Genomic DNA, 9,793 nt, shown 5'->3' on the forward strand with positions numbered 1-9,793 from the left:
AGAATCGCAAACATTTTAGACTTTATTATTGTAAATTATATTGTAAAATAATAGTATATTGAATCTATTATTTCGTAATTATCCATCTTATACAGATAGATGTTTTTATCTTTCGAATTTATAAGATACTTTTATGAGCTCATATCTCTATATCTCGTTTGTCATAACATTTTTGTCATTACGTCTTTACGGTTAAAATAGTTAAGATAACGATTCATGATGTTACTATTATCTTCTTTCAACTATTGGTACAAATACTTTTGCATTGAAGATATTATGGTACTTTATCGCAAGATAAAGGGTACGAAGAGTATCCTGTCGCCACGCATATTTCCAGTACATATCCGATCCGAAGAGAGAGAGAGAGAGAGAGAGAGAGAGAGAGAGAGAGAGAGAGAGAGAGAGAGAGAGAGAAAAGTATCGACAATGGCATTAATTCAATTATTAATCACAACTCAAGGCAGATTTTATCTTGCAACATACCTATTATTAACTTCTCCAACTGCATGTCCATTTCGGAACTTCACTATGCGTCATAACAATTCCATCAAAAATCATGGAAATGGAAATGATAAGAGATGATAAGAAAGAACACAATTTTTTGTAATTTCTTTTTCTTACTGGCTGTAAATCGCGCGTGACTGATGCACTGCAAATCCAAGTGTGTTATTTTTACACGCATAAATGTCTAAAAATGACACATTAGACTGAAGCTCTTTTTACATGTTTCTTTATGTGTTAAATTATGTCATTTGACACAGTTAAACGTATTAAATTAAAAGTTAATACATTACGTTTAAACGTGTTAAATGGCGTGATTTAAAACGACAAAAAATGTGTAAGAAGAGCTTCAGTTAAAATAACATACTAGTATTTGCAGTGTGACAATAAAGAGCGCTTCGATTATGTCGCCCTAGAGTTTGTTATTTCAACTGAAGATTCGTTTTATGCGGAAAACGCATTTTTCCAAGTGTATAGTTCTCTTCAATTTACTCCACTCTTTTATTAAGGAATACGTCTTACTTAAAGAAAAATATACTTCATGTAAGATTTTTTGCTTAGAGGAAATGCTTAGAGGAATTCCTCACTTATGATTAGATTTTTTTTGTGATATATACATGTAGTGATGCCGCCGATACGAGAAATTTCGAGACGAGACGAGAATCTCGTTGAGATTTTCGATATATCTGAATCAAAAATATTTTTTCCTTTATCACTAAATTGTGGACTATTAGAAGTAAAGCATAACTCGTCGTAAACAAACCTTCGCAGTTTTATTAGAAAGAAGGTAAATCAGGGACACGTAATACTCAAGAAAGCATACACAACTCGAGGAATAACCCAAAAAAAAGTAATTTCTTATACAGTCGTTTATTTATTTTAAACAGTTATTTATTATAAATACTACGCCAATGTCAGAATTCCATAAGGGAATTTCTCTTATGGCTTTCTTGGCTTCAGATTTTTTTGACGTTGCACTTCCAACGCCCCATATTATATGCATGAGCCAAATTACAGAGTAAATATGTATAGATTAGGTAATTGTCTCATTTATTAACGCGGAAATAAGAATTAAACGGCAGGAAATTTTATTATAGAATTATGAGATTTTTCGAGACGAGATTCTCGTCTCGTCTAAATCTCGTCTCATCTCGCGGCATCACTATATATACATGTAAAAGCTAATTTTTCTACATTTTATTTTTAAAAACTAAAAGGTTCTAGAAATTTTTTTATTCCTTAAATGATTCAATTGATTTTACAGCATGTTTTTAAGAGATACCAGATGTTTTATTAAACTCACGATTAATTACATCATGTAATCTTAATTTATAGCTTAAACGTTTTGACTTATTTAGTAATTTCTTGTATTCTTTATATAGGAGATTATAATGCACACTTATTGCCGGAAATCTGAGCCACAATCAGCGTTATCGCTGACAATGAGTTACAGCGTCTACGTTTACGTGCGCATTAATTTATTATTATTTAATTGATGCAGCATACGAAGCACTTTGCTCGTGTTTACCGAATCTATACGGCGACTGTTCTTGCATCATATGCGCGTACCTATACACGAATATCGAAATATCTGCAATTGAATATCTACGATTGTAACGTTACAAGTACAAAGTTTGGTTTAAACTACAACTAAAAATTATATCTTAAGAAAAAGAGGAAATAATACTTATTTTACCACCATTTTTATTGCGATCTAGTGTACCAAAAACTTGTACATCTAAAATTTTTGTGGCCAAGCATTGTTTATCATATCAGCTGCCTTTTCAGCTACCATCATGATCCCAGCGATGGGATTTGAGTTTGGCACAATGGGAAAGATGGAAGCGTCGGCGACGCGGATATTCGATATACCGTGTATTCGAAGTTCCGAATCTACAACCGCGCTTGGATCGGTACTCGGTCCCAACTTGCATGTTCCAGATTGATGATTTTCCGGTCCAGTTTTCGCCCTTATTTGACACATCCAGAAAGCGTCCGTGCCAAAGTGGTAGCTAATAAATGATAAATTAATAGAGAAAACCAATAGAGATTAATTATATAATACAATGGAAATGGCTTTTTTCGAAACTTGTAGTAGTATCACGCACAATTACTTGACGCTTTCCAAACGTCAGTGTTTTGGCATTAAATTGACGAAAGTACAAGTCTATAAGTTAACAAAAATTGCATGTATAATTATTGCAGATATGCAGATGAAATTGTCTGAGAGATACTGACGAACAAAGGTTTTTTTTCTTTCGTTTTTCTCTTTCTTCTTACTTTGATTTCAAAAAGATCTCTGTCTTGACTGTTGATTTTCAACATTTTTGCTGTTAAGGAAAAACACGAGGTTACAATACTACAAACTCATCTAGGAATCAGAGATTCAGAATTAATACTGCAAGTTGTAAGAAAACTTGTCCTATGCGAGTTATCACACCTTCATCAGCAATACTTACTCCCTACACAATGGACTTGTCGCTTGTTCCAAGCGAAGATCCCACTTCTTCATGGCGGGCGTGTCAACGAGCTTGCTAATCTTCTTGACACCTTCGAGCAGAATCGTCAGATCCTTCTCGTTTGTGAAGTAATTTGGATATATCAGCGGTGGATCCAAAGGATTATTTGAACCAAGTTTCAAGTCGCCTCGACTCTCCGTGTAAACCACCGTAGGTCTCGCCACGATCTCTCTTCTGTCTGGACAATCGGACTGGATCTTACCGTTGATGCACTCGTTAGGTAGACCAGTTTTCGGACAAATGGAGCTGAAACCGTCGAAGAAGACTTGGATATCCGGTATGCCGTTGATCGCGTAACTGCTCTCGAGGAAAGCAGTGACTTGAGTGATACCGGTGCTGGCTAACGGACCCGTCTTGCTCTCCAAATATTCATTCACGGCGTCCATGGTCATGATCTCGTATGGCATGTCCCTGATGCTCATGGGCACCCCCACGGATACATGATTGTGCAGATTCTTACCAACCGGCAGGTCTTTGTACACTTTAATACCGTACTTGGTAAGATCCTTTTCGGGTCCCACGCCAGAATTCATCAGGATGTGCGGTGAGCCGATAGCACCAGCTGTCAGAATCACCTCCTTATCGCATTTCACCACCCTCTTGTAGCCGTTCTTATCCACTAGTTCCACGCCGTAAGCTTTCTGCTCCCACGGGCTAATCAAGATCTTGGTGACTTGCGCATTTGTCAGCACTCGCAGATTTTTGCGGTCGTGAATAGGTCTCAAATATGCTCTCGAAGTCGTGAGACGCATGCCACTCTCGGTCGTCATCGGCGCAACCATGAAGCCGGTTTGGCTGTATTCCTTCAACTGAGAGGTTCTGTAACCTAGCTCACCGGCGGCTGCCAACAGTACGTCCGCAAAATCCGGCTTGTGCGGATAATACTGAATACTCATCGGGCCGCCCTGCTTCAGGGTTCTAGGCTTGTCCGACAAGATTGTTGGATCGATTGGATTCTCCACCCGTTCAAAATAATGACTGATCTCGTCGTAGGACCAACCCAAGTTACCCTCCCGCGCCCAACGATTGTAGATTTCAGGGTGCCCTCGGATGTACATCATACCGTGCAAACCACCGGTTCCAGCGACCATTTTACCTCTTGGCCAAGTGCAGACGCCGCCCGTTTCTAAAAAGAAGAAAATATAGATATATATACTAGATAGTACTCACTAACACACACACATAATTCAAATTGGTTGCAAATCCCAAAATCGGTTTTGATCTCTACTGAGATCCTCTTTAATTGGTGGCCTTTGGCAGACTTTTTAGCCAAGATTTAAATTTATTGATTTAACGCGGATTCTGATTTTGATCCAAGACTTTTAGAGAATAGATGACATTTTTTATACCTAAACAGGCGGTAGGGTGCGATAACGTTGGTTCCGTCTTGAAGTTCCAATCGAGAGACGTATTTATGGCATTGAACGCAAATCCTGGTATAGCTGTCATACTAGGTTCTTCCGGGCCAGCTTCGATGAGCAAAACCTTTCGCCATGGATTGTCGCTCAATCTTCTCGCGATTATTGGCCCGGCCACACCTGCGCCGACAATTATAAAGTCGAACCTGAAGACATTGACGATAATATGGCTGATTTTTCATAATATAGAAGAATAGAATTTGCACTATACATGGACTTGACAAATCTCTTATTATATACCATTCGTTTTCGTTCGGTGCTTCGTCTCTGCCCAGTCGTCGACAAGGATCAGCAATGTCGCATCTGGAGGACATCGCGTGTTGAACCAACGTCATAAAACTACTGACACCACAGACTCGACTCATGTATCGCGTATCCTCGAACTGGCAGGAACAACATTCGGTGGCCGCATAGTCGCTGGCTGCTTGAATTGACTAGAGAATGACGTTCGCTTTAAATGGGTACAAAGTAAAAGATACTGTTGTTTTTTTGAAATAGAGAACCGTTCACAACCGTTTTAACCAGCCATATTTCTAGCCATATTAAATCTTGATATTTATAAACACTGTCTTGAATATTTTGTGCGTGCTTTTTTTCCAATACAAAATAGATACGTACCAAAGCAAATACTAAACACGTCATTGTGAAACTCGTAATAAAGGGAAAAAATATGTACAAGTACCTTTAAGGAATTAAAGTTATTAAAGTTGATTAGTATGCGTTAATACCCATTCTCAAATGTGTAAGGAAGATATTATTATCAAGCAGATTTTTAATGCATTTGTACAGATTACATTAATCTTACAAACAAGTGGTCGGAAGTGTCCTCCTCTGATTTTAATGAGCTTTGAGTATGCTGTATAGTATGAGTTTTATACTTATTGTTAGTTTCGGAGATATTCGGCCCGAAAGAGAAAAATCCGCGTATGGGCACGTATAAAAAAATACGTGCCTCTTATTTTCGTCCAGAGAACAATATACTAAAAGCTCATCAAAATCGGAGGGGACTTGAGAGTCTAAAATCATCCTACTCGTATTTCTATAATATTTCTATAATATTTCTATAATATTTCTATAATATAATTACGCCGTCTGAATTATTGCGAGATTTATTGTCGAGGTCGTTACTCACAGCTACTAAATTCACGGTAGCGTTTTTCTTAGCCGATAATCAGGATTCCCTCGAGTCGCGGAAAAAGATGCATATATGAGACACAAACGCGTTTAACTCTATTCGAACGATATATACACGATATATACCTATACCGTCGCCCTTAATTCACGTTTCTCCTAAAAATTTCCCAAAAATGTTCGTTTAAGCATTATCCATATGAACATAATAGTTCAAGTATTATGTATTGTTATAACATGATATAATTTTAAAATTTGTGCGTGAGAATTTGATCCTTTTTATTTTACGCGTACTTCTTATGCGCTGCAACCTGTGGCTTACGATTGCCTCGTAAGGGTACGATGCGCAACAAAATTAGAAGCGCTGAAGTGTGTCAGGTTTAAAACCGATCAGATTATCCGATTGTTTAAAGTGTGATATTTATACAATTGTGCCAGCTTATTAGAGAGATTGGATGGATAGCTTATTAAAAAAAAAAAAATAAATAAATAAAGAATGTTTTCAAGAAAAATCTTTGTCTTCTCCTGAAATTGACACACCATTACGACAAGTTGAAAAATGTCCGACATTGTAAAAGAATATTATTTTACCTCATGTGCCTTGACTGGAGTAGTGATAATATAATGCGCCAAGGCTAACCAAATCAAGTACCACCGCATGTCTGCAATTTAAAGACCAATATCGTCTGTGTATGAGAATGACAAGTGTAGAGAGAAGGAGTATGAAAGTTAATGTTGAAATATTATAAAATTGCGACTTGTATTGAGTAAATTGCAACAAGATGAATGATAACGTTTGTATATTGTAATATAATTTAGTTTCCAAATAATATTTTATACCGTTTAATAATAATCAACATCACATTATATATATATCATCTACGCGCGCGCCTGTGCACGTGGTTGCGTTTCGCGCGTATATATATATCTCGTAATAATCGTTATAATTTACGTTGATCAAATGCATTTTATACTACTAGACATATCTCTTCAAAAGACACAAGTCGGACACAGGAGTCAACGTTCGATCATTATCGTAAAGCATCGTTACTAAAATACAGACTTTACGTTGTGTGCTCATTAATAAAAGGATATATGTATATAATCGCTTGAAAATGATTGCGACGGAGTTTCGACACATGTCGGCTAAACACTTGGGCGAGAGGAACGAAACGTCGATTATACGATTATACGATTATACGATTTATGAGAATACCATTGAAAGCAATAGCATACGCCGACAATGTAATAAGCGCGTTTTGCAATAAACTTAATTGTCCCGCACTTATACCTACCTATCACTTAATCTCTCTGTGGCATTGTTTTAAATTTCACCTCACGTGACACAAAGTATTGAAGGATTCGTAATTTTTTATATTAAAAATTACTTGTTATCCATTCTCTTATTATTAATTTCCTCATCTTCTTTTAAACGCGCGATGTATTAATGAAACGTGTCGATACATCTTTTAGCATTTTTATATATCATTACTTTTAGCATTTTTTACATCTATTAAAAGATTATCCAGTATACCATGTTTTTTTCCACGTGAAAGTTATCGCTTGCTCGTAATAAAATTTCGCCACAGCGATCAAAGAGTACGCAGTATGTCCGATATGACATGACGAATATATCACATGTGCGAAATGCCCGGCACAAGTTTCTCCATTCGCAAACGGAGCAAGTGAAATTTCGTTAAACTGTACATTAACGCCGTGTATAGACATTAACATCGTAGATGACTCAAGACAAAGAGATAAAACAAAGACAAGTGTTTATTTTAGAGATGAGAGTTTTAATTTTACTACACGTAGAAGAACCAGAGAAAGTTTATAGAAATTTTTATCAAAATTTTCTCTTTTAATCAAATCGTATTTTCTTCGCTAGAAACGAATGAAAGACACACGTTAATATACATAAAGGGCACTTTGAAATATCATCCATACATTCTAGACTTGGTCTTTTTCCAAATATTACCTGAAATTTAGATAGGGGAGACCGGGGCTATCTGTCTACGGGGGCTATGTGTCCACAGTACTGCTATCTCAAGTTTTAAGAGACAGATATATCTACCGTTGTAACAAGTAGTTGAAAAATGCCCTACGTAAGATATTTAAATGTTGTTTGTTTTCTTGCGATGCCTCTCGCAGACGCTATATATACGTTAAAAGAAAAGCGAAAACAATTGTTCACATTTTTCGACGGTCGAAAAATTTGCTGTGCGACAGTAGTTTAACTGAAATTAAAGTAAGCAATTCATAATATTATCAATTAATATATAGTTATCAGGTGTGAGAAGCGTCAAATCTTAATTCCGCATTATCTAAAATTGGCAACATTTTAAAGACTGAAAAACGTGGTCTGTCCTATTTTTGATGGGGCAATGTGTCCACACTTCAATGACGAATTGTTCTTTTATAAATAGATAATGGTGCGTAACTACAAAAGAGAAAGACTTTCCTCAAGACGGATAAGGTAGACATATTTAATAAAATTATACTTAGAGCGATTAAAAGAATAAAAATTGAGCGAGAATCTTTTCGTAAAAACAGCGTTAGACTTTGGAATAAATGTTCGGGCTCTCACTCGCTACTGTAAAAAAGTGACCTACGAGCAACTACTTGATCCTGCGATTCAAGAATCGTCACCAAATTTTTATTTTAAAAATACACGTCAAGTTAAATATATGAGTTTGTCTTAAATTTAAGAGTATTTTCTATTTCAAACGCTGCCGAGGATTAAGTAAAGGCCCCAAATAAAAAAAAAAGATTAAAGAATTGAGGGGACAAAAGAAACTCATCACATTGATTTTGCAACGCACTCAAAATCAGTTTGATCCCACCGTATATAAAGAAAAGTCAGCTCTACGCAGGAAACTTGTCAAAAAATCTACACAAAGTGCCTACTACTTCTCTGACTCCAACGACTAGGCAGTTTTTTCAATATTATATATTAATAATAAATAATATTATAATCAAGTATAAAAATTAATATAAATAATGTGTTTTTATTATGTGGACAGATAGCCCCGCATATGCGGGGCTATCTGTCTACGCTTGACTTGTCCACTTCAAAAAATTCGCCTCTTTAAAACGTTAAAAGATCAACGATTCTAAACATGTTTTTTTTTTAATAGCAAGGTTGAAAGGTTATACCATTAAAATTTTAGCCAAATATCTTTATTAGTTTTTTAGTAAACTTGAAAAAAGCGTAAAGTGTGAACACATAGCCCCGGTCTCCCCTAAAAATATGAAATCTAAACATTTCGTGGAAATTGATATATCGACGACGTTTGTACGATGATATAGGACACGTAGGCACCAATTGATTTGTCTTATCACCAAAACCACAGATTCTCTTAAACGATCAACTCGGAGTGTCTCGGATTCGCAATATGATCATGTTCTCGACACTTACCGTTCGGCACAGCCAAAGGGACAGCATAACTACGACCACACTATATGCACTAATCGAGAAACTCATCGCGTGTGGTCAGAAACATTCGTTGACGAAGAAGACACACGTGGTGTGACGTCAGCGTCCGAGTCTTCGTCTTGGCTCCAAACAGGATTTACACCGCGTGGATTAATGCATCTATGCGATTTACTCTTCGAGGATTTACGATCGAGTGATCAACACTTTAAAGAAGCCAGAAAATGAACTTGTCCATCTTACACTTGTACATCCGACAAATTGTTAAAAAATTTATTTTGTCAAAAAGAGAACAAGAGAGAAACAACAAAAATAATGAGAGAGAGAGAGAGAGAGAGAGAGAGAGAGAGAGAGAGAGAGAGAAATTGTAAAATAAACGGTACATCAGAGTTAAAAGTTATCAGAGAAAAGTTCGAGCCTCGAAATCGCAATCATTGTACATTTATTCATGTAACTCGTTCAGGTTTACAAGTCATACGCTGAATTGTGAAGATACGAGCGAAATTTCGTTGGACGCGATAAAGAAATTGTTCGTTACGTAAATAAAGACTTATTACAAACGGGCATAATACCGTTTGTTAAAACGGACCGTTTGTTAAAATCTTTCTCATTTCAAAAATTGTGTCAACATTCTGATGTTTTTTCCCCCATCATATTAATACACAATATTTTAATTCAACGACTCAAGTCGATGACTGAAACTTGACTGACTTGACCGCATAAAATGCGTATATAATATAACGCATTTACGACGAGCTGCCTATAGTTCGTAACACGTAGATATGATAATG

The 9,793-nt window shown here is 36.3% G+C and overlaps 2 protein-coding genes across 3 annotated transcripts in view; one reads left to right on the forward strand and one right to left on the reverse strand.

Annotated features, from left to right (window-relative positions):
* Window positions 1-9,793, forward strand: part of Flo2 (flotillin-2) — a 75,241-nt gene that overhangs the window by 46,356 nt on the left and 19,092 nt on the right. The gene's annotated exons all lie outside the window — the stretch shown is intronic.
* LOC139775245 (glucose dehydrogenase [FAD, quinone]) lies at window positions 1,665-6,229 on the reverse strand. The gene is made up of 5 exons (XM_071711086.1): window positions 6,161-6,229; window positions 4,679-4,872; window positions 4,370-4,584; window positions 2,961-4,146; window positions 1,665-2,513 (listed from the first exon to the last, which is right to left on the reverse strand). Exons 1-5 carry the CDS (start codon window positions 6,227-6,229, stop codon window positions 2,240-2,242), a joined length of 1,938 nt encoding a protein of 645 aa, XP_071567187.1. The 3' UTR covers window positions 1,665-2,239.

This window comes from Temnothorax nylanderi, unplaced genomic scaffold (genome assembly GCF_030848795.1).
Source record: "Temnothorax nylanderi isolate EJ_2023f unplaced genomic scaffold, tnyl_v1.0 TNYL_tig0094_pilon, whole genome shotgun sequence".
Lineage (NCBI taxonomy): Eukaryota > Metazoa > Arthropoda > Insecta > Hymenoptera > Formicidae > Temnothorax > Temnothorax nylanderi.

Bases quoted from the DNA above. Each gene is read 5' to 3' on its own strand.
- LOC139775245 (XM_071711086.1), bottom strand. From the start codon at position 6,229: ATGCGGTGGTACTTGATTTGGTTAGCCTTGGCGCATTATATTATCACT. The intron at 4,585-4,678 runs GTATATAATAAG...CAATGTCTTCAG, and splicing joins GCACCGAACGAAAACGAATG to GTTCGACTTTATAATTGTCG. The intron at 4,147-4,369 runs GTATAAAAAATG...TCTTCTTTTTAG, and splicing joins GCACCCTACCGCCTGTTTAG to AAACGGGCGGCGTCTGCACT.